This window comes from Pan troglodytes, chromosome 5 (assembly GCF_028858775.2).
Source record: "Pan troglodytes isolate AG18354 chromosome 5, NHGRI_mPanTro3-v2.0_pri, whole genome shotgun sequence".
In the NCBI taxonomy this organism is placed as follows: domain Eukaryota; kingdom Metazoa; phylum Chordata; class Mammalia; order Primates; family Hominidae; genus Pan; species Pan troglodytes.
The window spans coordinates 50,195,750-50,210,507 of record NC_072403.2 but is presented as its reverse complement, the minus strand read 5'-3'; the positions used below and the strand labels follow the sequence as shown (position 1 = coordinate 50,210,507).

General features: G+C 54.1%; 1 protein-coding gene and 2 long non-coding RNA genes across 4 annotated transcripts; 1 reads left to right on the top strand and 2 right to left on the bottom strand.

The window, feature by feature from the left end:
• The first annotated feature begins 826 nt into the window (after window positions 1-826).
• Window positions 827-14,700, top strand: AARS2 (alanyl-tRNA synthetase 2, mitochondrial). Of its 2 annotated transcripts, XM_518510.9 has the most exons (22): window positions 827-1,139; window positions 1,956-2,147; window positions 2,685-2,830; window positions 3,060-3,227; window positions 3,785-3,929; window positions 6,848-6,993; window positions 7,210-7,318; window positions 7,709-7,747; window positions 7,850-7,961; window positions 8,455-8,588; window positions 9,022-9,166; window positions 9,403-9,575; window positions 9,687-9,800; window positions 9,899-10,039; window positions 10,797-10,934; window positions 11,045-11,154; window positions 11,312-11,420; window positions 11,709-11,831; window positions 12,062-12,172; window positions 12,768-12,851; window positions 12,966-13,076; window positions 13,525-14,700. In XM_518510.9, exons 1-22 carry the CDS (start codon window positions 897-899, stop codon window positions 13,687-13,689), a joined length of 2,958 nt encoding a protein of 985 aa, XP_518510.2. In that variant the 5' UTR covers window positions 827-896; the 3' UTR covers window positions 13,690-14,700. The 2 variants fall into 2 exon arrangements, with proteins under 2 accessions (XP_518510.2, XP_009449648.1); XM_009451373.5 differs by lacking the exons at window positions 3,785-3,929; window positions 6,848-6,993 and having other exon boundaries at window positions 869-1,139.
• Window positions 5,135-6,605, bottom strand: LOC134810302 (uncharacterized). Its single transcript, XR_010158025.1, has 2 exons — window positions 6,428-6,605; window positions 5,135-5,444 (listed from the first exon to the last, which is right to left on the bottom strand). It is a non-coding gene; the product is annotated as an uncharacterized LOC134810302 (long non-coding RNA).
• On the bottom strand, window positions 9,413-10,653 carry LOC107975148 (uncharacterized). Its single transcript, XR_001718431.4, has 3 exons — window positions 10,517-10,653; window positions 9,941-10,082; window positions 9,413-9,554 (listed from the first exon to the last, which is right to left on the bottom strand). It is a non-coding gene; the product is annotated as an uncharacterized LOC107975148 (long non-coding RNA).
• Window positions 14,701-14,758: the final 58 nt, after the last annotated feature.

Below are 14,758 nucleotides of genomic sequence, written 5' to 3'. Positions count from 1 at the left end.
CCAAGGGCATCATGAGAAGCCCCATGAGCACCCTGATTGCATCCACAAGGGCCTGTTGGCTTCAGGGTCACAGCTGTTACTATGGAAAGACAGAAAGGAGAGTTAGAACAGGTATATCTCTTACCCTAAACGAAAACACACAAAACCTTAGGGCATTAGAAGGCTTAGAGAGTGAAATCTCTGCAGCTATTAGCCAATAGCTTCCTCATGCCTTGACGACCTGGATTCTCTCTGATCCCCAGGCAAATGAGAAGACCAAATGTTAAGCAATTAATAATATAGCAGATGCTGTTTGGCTTCTGTGTTCTCCTATAGACTCCTGCTTCACGGGCAAAAATGGCCGTGTCTGATGCCAAGGTCCAAGGGAACTGGCAAATGCCTAGAACAGTGCCTAGCACATACTAGGTGTTCAATAAATATTTGTTGAATACCTCTTGAATGAATGCTGATACTCCCCTGTCACTCTCTGCCTTCTTCCCTCAGCCTGGAAAAACACACACAAAACACACACACACACACACACGAAGTTGAATCCACACCTGTTTATTGCAACCCCATCTGTAACTTTGCAAAACTAATAAGCACAACAGCAATTACTGCTAGAATACGGATTTCAGTGGGCAGGGCATTTTGTCAATTTTGTACCCTAAAAGCCCAAAACAATGCCTAGCACATGGTAGGCTCTCAATGAATATTTGCTTAATGCCGAATGAATTAAGAGCCTACTATGTGCCAGGCGCTGTGCTAGACTCTGCCAGCGACCCAATCGATCGCTTCCACCCCGGCGGCAGAGGCCGCCCCCTGAGTCCTCCTACCGCCAGGGGCCGCTGTAGGAAACGCCTGGCTTCCTTCCCTCGTCACTCTTTGACCCGGTAAAGTCACTGCCCGGAGCTACGATGGCAGCGTCAGTGGCAGCTGCAGCCCGGAGGCTGCGGCGGGCCATTCGAAGGTCGCCCTCATGGCGGGGCCTCAGCCATCGGCCGCTCTCATCGGAGCCCCCTGCAGCCAAGGCCTCGGCCGTGAGGGCCGCCTTTCTGAACTTCTTTCGGGACCGCCATGGCCACCGGCTGGTGCCCTCCGCTTCCGTGCGGCCCCGCGGCGACCCCAGTTTGCTTTTTGTCAATGCGGGCATGAACCAGGTGAGGGCCGAACCATGCTGATAGGGAGCGGAGTTTGTGAGTTTTCCGGTGAGAAAGACGCTGCAGGATTGGGCAAAAGAAGCGAGAGGCGGAGTTCGTAGCTTTTGGGGAAAGAGGGCGGTGCTTGGTTGGGTAAAGTGATGGGGGTACGGCGCTCAGAGTATAGGGAGGGCTTGGGGAGGGCTTGAGCTGGGAACTTCTGGATTGGGATTGAGTATTAGGTCCAGAAATGGCTGGAGTGGAATCCCGAGGGAGAAGTCTGATTTCATTTATTCGTTATTTAAATAAAGATAACGCTTTCATTAAATATTTATTGATCACCTATTGTTTGCTGAGTACTATTCTCTAAGCTTTTGATTTTTATCAACCACTCACCTTTTCTAGACTTCATTGTCCTCATCTGTAAAATAGGGGCGGCATAAGTTAACCTTAGAGGCCGTCTGGGCTCCCTACTAAATGAGTCTCAGTTTTGTACGCTGAAGTTATTGGGTGTGGTTGAAGAAGTTGAGACGGAGGATGCCACCTTTCAGCGTCCCGTTTCCAGCTCCCAACACATTCCTCCTTCTTTTACCTTGCCTATTTTACTAGCAGAGGGTCTCCGGTTCATGATTTGTTTACCTCTTCTCTGCTCCCCACACACCAGAGATGGCTGTCCCCAGGCTCCCAGGTTGTCCTCATAGACCAAGATTACACTGCACTCTCAGGGGCACAGTCAGCCTTCGGTCTGAACAGCCATCCCTATCCCCACTCCCCACATTTCCCTTCTACTGAGAAATTGGATATCCCTCTCCCCCTCCCCACTCTATGTGCTTCCAGTTCAAGCCAATCTTTCTGGGCACCGTGGATCCACGAAGCGAGATGGCAGGCTTCCGACGTGTGGCCAACAGCCAGAAATGTGTGAGAGCTGGAGGACACCATAACGACCTGGAAGATGTGGGTCGAGACCTTTCCCATCATACCTTCTTTGAAATGCTTGGCAATTGGGCCTTTGGGGGTGAATATTTTAAGGTGAGTCTCTGGGGATCAGTGATCAGCCAAGAAGGGAGTCAGTTTGTCTTGTTTCCATTGTACTGTCTGCTTAGGCAGGGCCTCATACCAGATGTGGAGGCAAAGTGCTAGTTGAGCAGGTGTAACAGGAATTACCTCACTTCCCTGATTGGATTGTAAGTCCCTGAAGGGCTGAGACTGTACTTTCTGCCTAATGATTACTCAAAAATTGTTGTTTGAATAAATGGTCAAATAGCAATGCTAAGGTGCTTACTGGAGTTAAAGATCACTCCAGGCTAGAGTAGGCAGAGAATTTCATGTGAAAGTGGGACTTGTTCTGGGACTTGAAAGAAGATAGGATTTAGAAGAAGGGGGAAGCTTTCTGGGCAGGAAAACACTCAGAGGCAGTAATGGTTCATGGCTTATTCTGGGAACAAGATGGCAGCAGAAATGCTTTTGTCTTAAGTCGGGAGCTAAACTCATGTGGCTTGATTACTTCAGTGGGGTCTCCCTCTCACCCATCTTCCTCCCCCCACCCCATGCTGGTTTCTGCTGCAGGAGGAGGCTTGTAACATGGCCTGGGAACTGCTGACTCAGGTCTATGGGATCCCTGAGGAAAGGCTCTGGATCTCCTACTTTGATGGTGACCCCAAGGCAGGGCTGGACCCAGACCTGGAGACCAGGGACATCTGGCTGAGCTTAGGGTAAGTCAGCCCCCTCCTTATGTTCATTCCTGGAGGTCAGGAGGACTGGAAAGTGGAGACTACCAGCACCAATCCTCAGAGTCTTAGCATTTCATTCCAGGATACTGTGGGGTCAGCCCTGTTCCTCCTCTTGCTGGGCTGTGACTTGAGGGAGGGGCTCTCATGGCAGAGAGAGTCCCAGCTTCTGGGTCTCTCTTGTCTCCCACCACTCACCTGCTTTTCTCCCCAGGGTGCCTGCTAGCCGTGTGCTTTCCTTTGGACCACAAGAGAACTTCTGGGAGATGGGGGATACTGGCCCTTGTGGGCCCTGTACTGAGATCCACTACGACCTTGCTGGTGGGGTGGGAGCCCCCCAGCTGGTAGAGCTTTGGAACCTGGTCTTCATGCAACACAACAGGTAATAGGGTGCTGAAGCAGGATAAGAATCCCTGACTAGAAGTGGGAAAGGTGGCAATTAGAAGACTTTGATCTGTTTCATATGAAAACAGACATGTAAACGGTGCTTACCATGTGTCAGGCACAATTCTCAACACCTTATAGATAATAACTGATTTAATTGTAGTCTTTGCCTGTGACAGCTTAAACAAGTCACTGCTATTCTCTGTTGAACTTGATGATCAACGAGTTGAACTTGATGATCTCAGATTTTCTTCTAGCCTTGACATATCTTTCTAGGGGCAAAGAATTCTGTCCCAAGATGGGATGTCTGGTGCCCAGGCAAGGGCCCAAGCAGGGGTGAGAGTGGAGATAGCCCTATATGAGGAAGGACAGGACCCCAAGGCCATCATCATCTGCTATTGCAGGGTGGCAGGGGAAGATACTGATTGTCTGGTTCCTCCCACTGTCAGCTCCCTTGGGCCCCCCCCCCCCCTCCATTTCTCTACTCCACTTGGGCATCTGTCTCACACCTGTAATCCTGGGTGGGGCCTCACCTTGCACACCTTCCCTGGCCAGAGAGGCAGATGGAAGCCTGCAGCCCCTGCCCCAGCGGCATGTGGACACAGGAATGGGCCTGGAAAGGCTGGTGGCTGTGCTGCAAGGCAAACACTCCACCTATGACACTGACCTCTTTTCCCCGCTGCTCAACGCCATACAGCAGGTGAGTGCCTCTTCCCTTCCAGAAGCCCTCTAACCTGCTCTTCACAGCCCTCAGCCCCATTGCATTCCATCTTTGTTGAGAACTCAGAGTGTTCTCAGCATCTGAGGACAATAACCAACCAAGAATTCCAAGACGTCAAGCAAGACACTAGGATTCATTACTTATTACCTGATGTTCCTCCTAACTCCTTGCCTCTTTCATTTATTTAGAAAATACGTGTTGAGTGCTTACTTTATGTTAAATCCTTTGTGTTTGGTACAGAAGACACAGCAGTAAGCAGGAAAGAGATCATGGAGATTATATGCTAGCATGAGAGATAGAAAATCAATAAATGTGTTAAAGAACAAGGTAATAGCTTACAGATTGTGAACAGGCAGTAAACATGGGTGAAAGTAACTAGGAAGAAGGAGGGGTACAGAGGAATCTTAGATAAGGTGCTTGGGGAAGGCTCACCAAGAAGATGACCTTTGAGCTGAGCCCCAAAGGAGGAGTCAGCTACAGGAAGCTCTTTCCAGGCAGAGGGGACAGCAGGTACCAAGGGCCTTGGTACTGATGGATTAGATGGGGAGGGGAAAGAGAAATCAAAGATGGCTCCCAGGCTATTGGCTTGAGCAACACAGTGAATGGCATGACTGTTTACTGAGATGAAGAAGCTTGGGGAAGAGAGAGGTTTGGAGCTAGGTGAATCAAGCTCCCTGCTTTGGAGCATTTCCACATGCGTGTAGCTTATACCCTCCCTCCTTGCCCCGCAAGAAAGGGCTTGACATGTGCCAAAAACTACAAGGTGGCCAGCCAGCTAAAGGAGAATCCCATGGGATATAGTAGGAACATGTGTCAGTTGGCTTTTGCTGTATAACCACCCTAATGCTCTGTGGCTTAACCAACAACCATGTATCTGCCCCCTGAGTCTGTGAGCTAGTGTTTAGGCTGGGCTTAGCTGGCTCATTCTTTGGTCTTGTGTGAGCTCATTCATCCATCTGTGGTGAGCTGAGAGGCCGCAGCTCCTCTGGGGCTTGGCTGGCTGTCAGTTTGGGGGCAGTAGGGGTGACTGGGCCATGTGTCTGTCATCACCTAGCTGGCTAGTCTGGGCTTGTCCACATCACAGCTCAGCAAGGTTCCAAGACAGAGAGCAGACACATAGGCTCAGAACAGTGTTGTTTCCACTGTATTCTATGGGCCGAAGCAAGTCACAAAGCCAGCAGAGATTCAGGGGATGGAGAAATGGATTCTGTCCCTTGATGGGAAACAGCTGTAAAGTCCCATTTTAAAGTGGCATATGCCTAGGAAAGGGCCATTTTTGTGAACAGTCTCACAGAGAAGAAGGCAGAATCCAGTCTTGTGGGCCTCGAAGTCCAAAGTGGGGCCGTGATTCTCAGAGTGGTGAGAAGAGTTCTCAGGGCTGGGCACGGTGGCTCACTCCTGTAATCCCAGCACTTGGGGAGGCAGAGGGAGGCGGATCGCTTGAGGTCAGGAGTTGGAGACCAGCCTGGCCAACATGGCAAAATCCTGTCTCTACTAAAAAAATAGAAAAATCAGCCAGGCATGGTGGCACACACCTGTAGTCCCAGCCACTTGGGAGGCTGAGGCAGGAGAATCTCTTGAACCCAGGAGGTGGAGGTTGCAGTAAGCTGAGATCGTGCTACTGCACTCCAACCTGGGCAACAGAGTGAGAGTTCGTCTCAAAAAAAATAAATAAATAAAAGTGTACATCAGATCATGCCACACTCCCCACTGAGAACCCCTCTTTTTTTTTTTTTTTTTTTTTTTTTTGAGACAGAGTCTTGCTTGCTGTGTTGTCCAGGCTGGAGTGCAGTGGCATGATCTCGGCTCACTGCAACCTCTGCCTCCGGGGCTCAAGTGATTCTCGTGCCTCAGCCTCCAGAGTAGCTGGGATTACAGGCACCCGCCACCACACCTGACTAATTTTTGTATTTTTAGTACAGATGGGGTTTCACCAGGATTGGCCAGGCTGGTCTCAAACTCCTGACCTCAGGTGATCCACCCGCCTCAGCCTCCCAAAGTGTTGAGATTACAGGTGTGAGCTACCGCGCCCAGCCTGATGTACACTTTTAAAAGGCTACTCCTGTTGCTGTGTGGAGGATGAGCTGGAGGGAGATGAGAGCAGAAACTTAGGAATCAGTTGGGAGGCTATTATCGGTCCAGGCAAGGACCACAGGGCATGCTTCGGATAATAGCAGTGGAAGTAGAGACAAGTAGATTGATTTGAGAGATCTCATGGAGGTAGGAGCAAAAGGAACCACTGATGGATTATGACGGGTAGGGGAAAAAGAATTCAAAGATGGCTCCCAGGCTATTGACTTGAGCAACACAGTGAATGGCATGACTGTTAGACGAAGAAGCTTGGGGAAGAGAGAGGTTTGGTGGTAAGTGAATCAAGCTCCCTGCTTTGGAGCATTTCCGTGTATGTAGCTTACACTCTCCCTCCCTGCCCACCCCCACAAAAGATGGGAGAGGCAAGAACAGGTAGTGGAGAGCACCTGGAGTCCAACAGGCCCGGCTGAGATCTCAGATCTGCTCCTTGAGAGCCGGGTAGCCTTGTGTCACTGAGTTCCTCTGAGCCTCAGCTTCTTCTTCTTTAAAGCAAGCATGCTAATACCTCCTGGAATGGGCTGTTTTGGGGATTCGAGGCCATGTTGTTCAAGTACTCACCCAGTTCTGATAGTAGAAATTCAGTAAATGGTCACAGATATGTTCACTTGTAGCACCAAATATGAGCCCCGTGAGGGCAGGGCCTGGCTTGTGCTCATCTGTGAGGCTTCTCAGCCCAGGACTGGACTGGCAAGGCCATTCTGGATGTGGTTGGCTTTAGGGCTGAGGGCAGATGCTCTAGAGGCGATAAAGAGCACCCACCTGGGCCAGGTCAGGCAGGGCCACTGGCTGACTCTTCTGCTTCCCAGGGCTGCAGGGCACCCCCTTACTTGGGCCGAGTAGGGGTGGCAGACGAGGGGCGCACAGACACAGCGTACCGCGTGGTGGCTGACCACATCCGCACACTCAGTGTCTGCATCTCTGATGGCATCTTCCCTGGGATGTCAGGTCCCCCGTGAGTCTGGAAGGGCTACAGAGAGGACAGGGGCTGCTGGGGGTCTCAGGTGGAGGAGGGAGGGAACAGGAGAGGTGGGTCTGGTTGAGCCAGTAGGAGGAATGGGGGAGGGAGAGCTTTGAGGTGGGAGCACACACTGGACCTCGTCCTTCCCACTCCCCATATTGCTGACCATAAGCTGCTGGGGGTTCATGTCTGGGCTCTGAACCCCTTTAGGCTGGTTCTTCGTCGGATCCTGCGTCGAGCTGTGCGTTTCTCCATGGAGATCTTAAAGGCACCACCTGGCTTCCTAGGCAGCCTGGTACCTGTAGTGGTGGAGACACTGGTAAGGACAGAGCTTCTTTTTCACTGTGGGCCTCCCTGGGCACTTTGGGGAGCCTACCACTGAGCCTAGACAGTGCCCCCAGCCTGGGTGCCCAGAGGTCCCCACCCTAAATATCGAGCCCAGCATCCTATCAGCAAGCTAAGAAAGCTGTCCTTGCTTACAAGAAGCAGGAGAACTTGAGGAGGCTCCTTTTCCAAACTGCTCAGCCTTTGACCTCAGGACCCCCTTCTGCCACCCTACAGGGAAACCAGTTCCCCATTTGAGTCCTTCTCCCAGCCCCTCAATATGTCTGAGCCTCCAGGGCAGGTGTCCTCAGGGAGGCCCAGGGTGGGGAGGTGGGGGTGGGTTGGTTGCCTTTCACACCTCCTCAGCCCTCTCCACCTCCCCCAGGGAGATGCTTATCCAGAACTGCAAAGGAACTCAGCCCAGGTACTGGATTCCAGTGGGAGAGAAAGGGGTTGATGGGAGAGTTGTGGAGAGAGACCCTCCTTCCAAGGAGACCCAGCTCCACTTCTTCTCTGCCTGGTTCAGATCGCCAACCTGGTGTCAGAGGACGAGGCAGCCTTCCTGGCCTCCCTGGAGCGGGGTAGGCGGATCATTGATCGGACTCTGAGGACCCTGGGGCCTTCAGATATGTTCCCTGGTAAGCGGGATACCTAGCCCATGCACAAGGGGCTCGCTGAGACTCACCAAGGTGGGCAGAGGAGGGAGCTCTGGGCCAGCCCCATGCCTTATATCCACCCCTGACCTCTTCCCAGTGTTCCTTTCTCCCTGGACTCTCCTTCCATACCCAGACCCCTCTGCAGCAGGAATACCACCCTGCCTCTCCCCATGTCCACACTGCCCAGCTAGCCCTGCCTCCTGCTTTCCTAGGTTGGCTTCGTGCATAGACTGAGCTTCCCTCCTCCCTTGAAATGATGTGTGCCCAGGGAGTACCCTGGACTACCCCCAGCTCTGGCCTTGAGGCATGAAGCCTGAATGTGACCCCTCTCCTGAGGCTACCCAGTATGGAGCGGGTATTTGTGTTTGGCATCTGGTGACTTCTGCGTGGTTAGAAGGGCCCTGGACCTTATTTTTCTCCCCTTCTTTGTCTAATCCCTCCCCTCCTCAACATTCTTTGTCTTTCTTTCTCAAAGCTGAAGTGGCCTGGTCCTTGTCACTGTGTGGAGACCTGGGGCTCCCCTTGGACATGGTAGAGCTGATGCTGGAGGAGAAAGGGGTCCAGCTGGACTCCGCTGGACTGGAGCGGTTGGCCCAAGAGGAGGCCCAGGTACAAGCTGTGGCACCCCATGCTGGGTTCTGTTAGGACACCTCTTCCCCAGCCCTGAGCTCCTGGGGGAGGAGCTGTGAATATTGAGAGGAATCAAGAGGCTGAGATAGGATCTGTCCCCTCACCTGGGAGGTTTCTAAAACCTCAGGCCACAACCCGTAGAAAGCAACACTAGCCAATGGGCTAAACACAGGAGCAGAAGCCAGCACAGCTTCCTGGAGAGGGGCCCTCCAGGGGCAGCAGTGGCCAGGAAGGCCTAATCCCGAGGAGCCGACATGATGGATGGTTCAGCCAGCCAAGCCCTGAGTTCTTATTCCAGAAGGGCTGCAGAGTCCACAGATGTGTGGCAGGGACAGGGCCCTGCGAGGCTGAAGTCCCACTTTCATTCTTTCATTCTCCATGCACTTCTTCCATGCCCATGCCCACCCTGCAGCACCGGGCACGGCAGGCTGAGCCAGTTCAGAAGCAGGGATTGTGGCTTGATGTCCATGCGCTTGGGGAGCTGCAGCGCCAAGGAGTGCCCCCAACTGACGACAGCCCCAAGTACAACTACTCCCTGCGACCCAGCGGAAGTTATGGTGAGAGCCTGGACCAAGGCCTGCCGCCACAAGCTTGCCTGACCATGACTAAGAAGAATGTCCAAGATGGTTGCTGCTAGCCCCTATGTATTCCCCAGGATGGCCACCAGGGGTCTCTGTGGCCCCCAGCTGGAAGTGCCCCTGCCAGCGGGGGTGCCTGTTGGCCTCCAGGCACAGACCCACCTTCACGTCCCCAGCCCCTGCCCACCACTAATAACCATTCTGTGCCCTGGCAGAGTTCGGCACCTGTGAGGCCCAGGTGTTGCAACTGTATACAGAGGACGGGACAGCAGTGGCCTCCGTGGGGAAAGGCCAGCGCTGTGGCCTCCTCTTGGACAGGACCAACTTCTACGCAGAACAGGGGGGCCAGGCTTCAGACCGTGGCTACCTGGTGCGGGCAGGGCAAGAGGTGAGTCTCCATCACAACCCAGGCTGATTTCTGTGGGCGGCAGACCCAAGCCTGAGTGGGAGCCAAGGGGAGGGAAAGGCTACAGGCACCTTGACCACTACCCTCCCTCAGGACGTGCTGTTCCCAGTAGCCCGGGCCCAGGTCTGTGGAGGTTTCATCCTGCATGAGGCAGTAGCCCCTGAGTGCCTGCGGTTAGGGGACCAGGTGCAGCTGCATGTGGATGAGGTAAGGATCCTCCCTAACTGTTCCCAATACCCTGCAGCCCCTTCACTCTCCCAACCCCCTGCCCTCACCCAGGACGCTGGGTGACAAAAGTATTTCAGGCCTGGCGTCTAGGCTGCATGGCGAAGCATACGGCCACCCACCTGCTGAACTGGGCACTGAGGCAGACCCTGGGCCCTGGCACAGAGCAGCAGGGCTCGCATCTCAATCCTGAGCAGCTGCGCTTGGATGTGACCACCCAGGTGAGCCCGGCATAGAAAGACAGGCTTCATGTGAGGTGACAGGCTTAAAAGAGAGACAGCCTGCTGTGAGCGGGTTGCCCTTAGAGTCCTGGGCTCTAGGCCCAGCACGGCCACCCAATCACTATGGGACCCTGGGCAAGTCCTTTCCCCTTGGGCTCCTTGTGCAGCAGTGAGGAGTCAGGCTACAGAGTGTCTGGGGCCTCGCCCAGCTCTGATGTGGGATCCTGAAGGCCCTCCAGCAGGGGCCTTCCCTTCACCTCCAGCCGCTCCCCTTCCTTGTTTCTACTGTCATCCAAGCCATTCTTGCTTAAACTGGGCTGCCCTCTCCCTCTGCTGCCACCCTGTCTCCCTGTGCTTCTTACACATCTGGCTTAAATCCTTTCTCCAGGAAGTACTTGCTGGCTAATCCCCATCCCACCTGCTTATTCCCTGCCCCTGCATCCCCCCATCCTGTAGTTCTCTCTTCCATTGGGCTACCCCTTGTAAGCTCCATGTGGATACAGCCTCCTTTTTCTGTTTCTTTAACTTTTGGTGCCTGGTGAAAGGCCTGGAGCTTCCAATAGGCCCAACTCCCAGATAGCTTTCTAAGGAAAATAATTGTCTGCTCAGGTAGTGTTTATTGAGCACCTATTATGTGCTAGCCACTATTCTAGAACCTGGGGATAGCTCAGTGAACATTGACCGTGTTTCAATGCATCAGTTACAGGTGTGGGGCTGACTGCATGTTGGTCTTTCCATTTCCTCCCCACCCCTCCAGACCCCATTGACCCCAGAGCAGCTCCGGGCAGTGGAGAACACTGTGCAGGAGGCCGTGGGGCAGGATGAGGCTGTGTACATGGAGGAGGTGCCCCTGGCGCTCACTGCCCAGGTCCCTGGCCTGCGCTCTCTGGATGAGGTGAGTTGGGGAAGCCCTTTTGCTGGAGATCGGGGGCCTCCTTCAGGCATACCTGGAGGCTTTATCCTTCTCCTTTGGCAGTTAACGGGCCTGTCCCCTCTTGACCTCAGGTTTACCCAGACCCTGTGCGGGTGGTATCAGTGGGGGTGCCCGTGGCCCATGCATTGGACCCAGCCTCCCAAGCCGCACTGCAGACCTCTGTGGAGCTATGCTGTGGGACGTGAGTCACTCCTTTGTGCTGGCTGGCCCAGGGGCCCCGGATCCTTGCCCTTCCCTTGGTCTTTGGAGCCATCAGCCCTTAATGGGAGATGCACGCTGGCTTCTCCCTTCTCTACTGTCATGCCCCCTGACTTTCTGTTCACTCCTTCCTCCCACAGGCACCTGTTACGTACTGGGGCTGTAGGGGACCTGGTTATCATCGGGGACCGCCAGCTTTCCAAGGGCACTACCCGCCTGCTGGCCATCACTGGGGAGCAGGCCCAGCAGGTCAGCATGCCAGTAGGCCTGGGACTTCTGGGTTGAGTGGGTGCATGGGACACACGCAGGTGACATGCTCAGGCTCAGGGGTGCCCAGCAGCAGAGCCAGTGTTCATACTTGGACACCAATGTGGCCATATCAGCTATTGGCAGCTGGCATGTGTTTTGATTATTTGGTGCTGGTGCCTTGATTGGTCCTGATTGTTAAATCTTATTTGTCCCTGACCAGTAATGAGTTGAGAGGCCTTGTCCTGGGGAGATGAATGTAATCCTGACCCTCCTGTCCCCTCCCTGCAGGCCCGAGAGCTAGGCCAGAGCCTGGCCCAGGAAGTGAAAGCGGCCACTGAGCGGCTGAGTCAGGGGAGCCGGGATGTGGCGGAGGCACTGAGGCTGTCCAAGGACATAGGACGACTCATTGAAGTGAGGGCCACGCCTACCGTGGAGCTGTTCCCCACCCTCTCCTAGCCCTATTCCCTCCCCTATTCCTCCCTGGACTCCTTCAGACTCTCCCTAGCACTCCAATTGGGTTGGGCTCCAGCTGGCCCAGATGTTTGTCTGCAGGGTGGGTGTCTTCCCTGGCCCTGCTGGTCCCTACCTCAGAGACTATGGCTCAGGGAAGGGCAGGGGTGATGTACTGCTTCTGGCCATAGGCTGTGGAAACTGCTGTGATGCCCCAGTGGCAGCGGCGGGAGCTGCTGGCCACAGTGAAGATGCTGCAGCGGCGTGCCAACACTGCCATCCGTAAGCTGCAAATGGGACAGGTGAGAGGAGGTTTGGCTGCACCCATGTGCCCAGAGACACTCCAGCACATACACTGAGAAGTCTCAAGGGCTGGGGCATGGGGGTGAGTCAGAGGCTGTGCAAGGACGGGGTGGTGGCAGCTTCCTTCTCCTGCCAGCTGAGAACCATCACCCAGGCCATTCCCCCACTTCCGTCTCTTTCAAACCGTGTTTCTCCCCCAGCTCCCAAGTCTGGCTCAGAACCCCCGGAAGCCTACTGACTTGATTAGTGCCATTCAGCCCTGATTGCACCTCCACTGTGGATCCCCCTTTCTCCCGCCCACTCCTGGTCCATCTGTGCTCTGACCTTCCTCCTTTCACCTTCAGCGACCTATTTGTAGGGGCCTGAAGCTATGATGAAAGGGAAGTGGTGAGGGAAGTGAGGAAGGACACATGTGGGACCCAAAAAGGAGGCCACCCTAGGCAGAGTCCCTGCCACCTCTGCCTAGAGCTGATGACTTTTGGGGTGGGTAGGGGAAGCAGGGGATTGCTCAGCTGGGGCTTAGTTCAGAAGTTGGGGCTAATTGGAAACCTGCCTCTCAGCCTGACCCCTCTGCTTGTCCTTCCTGCCCCATAGGCTGCAAAGAAAACCCAGGAGCTGCTGGAGCGGCACTCGAAGGGGCCTCTGATTGTGGACACAGTCTCTGCTGAGTCTCTCTCAGTGAGTGCTAGCCAAGCCGGGCTGCTCCAGGGTCTGGGGAGGGCAAAGTCCTGACCAGGAGACAGCTAGGGGTCTGGGAAGCTATGGGCTCACCATCTGTCTTTCGTGGTCCAGGTGCTGGTGAAGGTGGTACGGCAGCTGTGTGAGCAGGCCCCCAGCACGTCTGTGCTCCTACTCAGCCCCCAGCCCATGGGGAAGGTGCTGTGTGCCTGTCAGGTGGCCCAGGTGAGGGAAGTGGGAGAGCAGCCCACCGCCCCCATTAATACCCATCCTGGTCCAGCTCTCTGATTTTACACATTTAATTCCTCCCAGACAAAGGGGCCAAGGCTGGGTGGAAGTATCTAAGAGGATACTCCAGGACAGGGATGGGGAATCTCCTTGTTCCTGAAAACAGCCCCTCCCCACCCCAGAAGGCACCAAGAGATTCCTTAATTCCTAACCCCTCCCAGGCCTCACATCCCTTGTAAACAAGTAGCAGATGTTCACGTTCATACACCTCCCCACACACATTTCCAGCCCAAACCTTCTCCGGCTCATCACCTGACTGCCCCACCATGTGCCCAGCTGGGAAGGGGGCACTGATGACCTTCAGCTCCACTCTTGAGGGTACCTTGAGTGGATGCTGGCAGGGAGGGCCACTCTGCATCGCTTCCTCTTCTGATTCTGTTCCTAGGGTGCCATGCCCACCTTCACAGCAGAGGCCTGGGCACTGGCAGTGTGCAGCCACATGGGGGGCAAGGCGTGGGGCTCGCGAGTGGTGGCCCAAGGCACCGGAAGCACTACTGACCTGGAAGCTGCCCTCAGTATAGCCCAAACCTATGCCCTCAGCCAGCTCTGACCCAGGTCCGCCCAGGGACCCACATGGACTAAAGGCAATGCCAGGAGCCCTGAAGGAGCCAGCAGAACCTTCCCACATGCTGAAGCGAGGACTAGAGGCTGGAGGCCAAGCAGCTGAGCCAAAGAAGATCACCTGGGCCAGGGCCTACATGACACAAGGAGACATGGGCTAGGGAAGGCAGAACTGGGCCCAAAGACACACACCCCCTTGGTGAAAGAGAAGACATGGACAATTATGGCTGTGACTGCACATTAGAAATTATTTCACTGGCTGGGTGTGGTGGTTCACACCTGTAATCCAAGCACTTTGGGAGGCCGAGGCAGGTAGATCATGAGGTCAGGAGATCAAAACCATCCTGGCTAACACGGTGAAACCCCATCTCTACTAAAAATACAAAAAATTAGCCGGGTGTGGTGGCACACGCCTGTAGTCCCAGCTACTCGGGAGGCTGAGGCAGAAGAATCGCTTGAACCTGGGAGGCGGAGGTTGCAGTGGGCCAAAATCGCACCACTGCACTCCAGCCTGGGTGACAGAGCGAGACTCTGTCTCAAATAAATAAATTATTTCACAGAGGATAGCAAGCTCCAGAAGGTTCTATTACCTTTAAAAAAGAGTAGTTTTGCCCCTCCTAGCAACCTCATATGGGTGCCCTAAGACCAGTCTGAACTCACACTGTCTGAAAGGCCACCCAGGATCCAAATCGGGCCATCTTCATTGCCATGAGTGTTCGGACAGGCTCTGCGTGCCAGGCAACAGTGGGCACTGACAAAGGGCTCCCTGGCTACTGGGAAGATACAGAACCATCCTGTGAAAATCATTTCAGCACTGGAGACCTTCTTTGCTATTACTTCTTTCATTAACAATGACCTCTAATTTAAATTGGGCCCTGCTGGTTTGTTGATGAATTGAGCAACTGAGAACGTGGCAGGCACTAAACTGACAGTTCTTTCCTTCATGGAGCCTGCTTCATGTGGAGGAAACAGGAAATAAAGCAAAAGAAGAGGGTCAGGCTTGGTGGCTCATGCCTATAATCCTGGCATTTTAGGAGGCTGAGGTTGGAGAATCGCTT

Coding starts and splice junctions, on each gene's coding strand:
- AARS2 (XM_518510.9), top strand. CDS start 897: ATGGCAGCGTCAGTGGCAGCTGCAGCCCGGAGGCTGCGGCGGGCCATT. Junction 7,748..7,849: donor TGCAAAGGAACTCAGCCCAG/GTACTGGATTCC, acceptor TGCCTGGTTCAG/ATCGCCAACCTGGTGTCAGA. Junction 11,421..11,708: donor CTGGGGAGCAGGCCCAGCAG/GTCAGCATGCCA, acceptor CCCTCCCTGCAG/GCCCGAGAGCTAGGCCAGAG.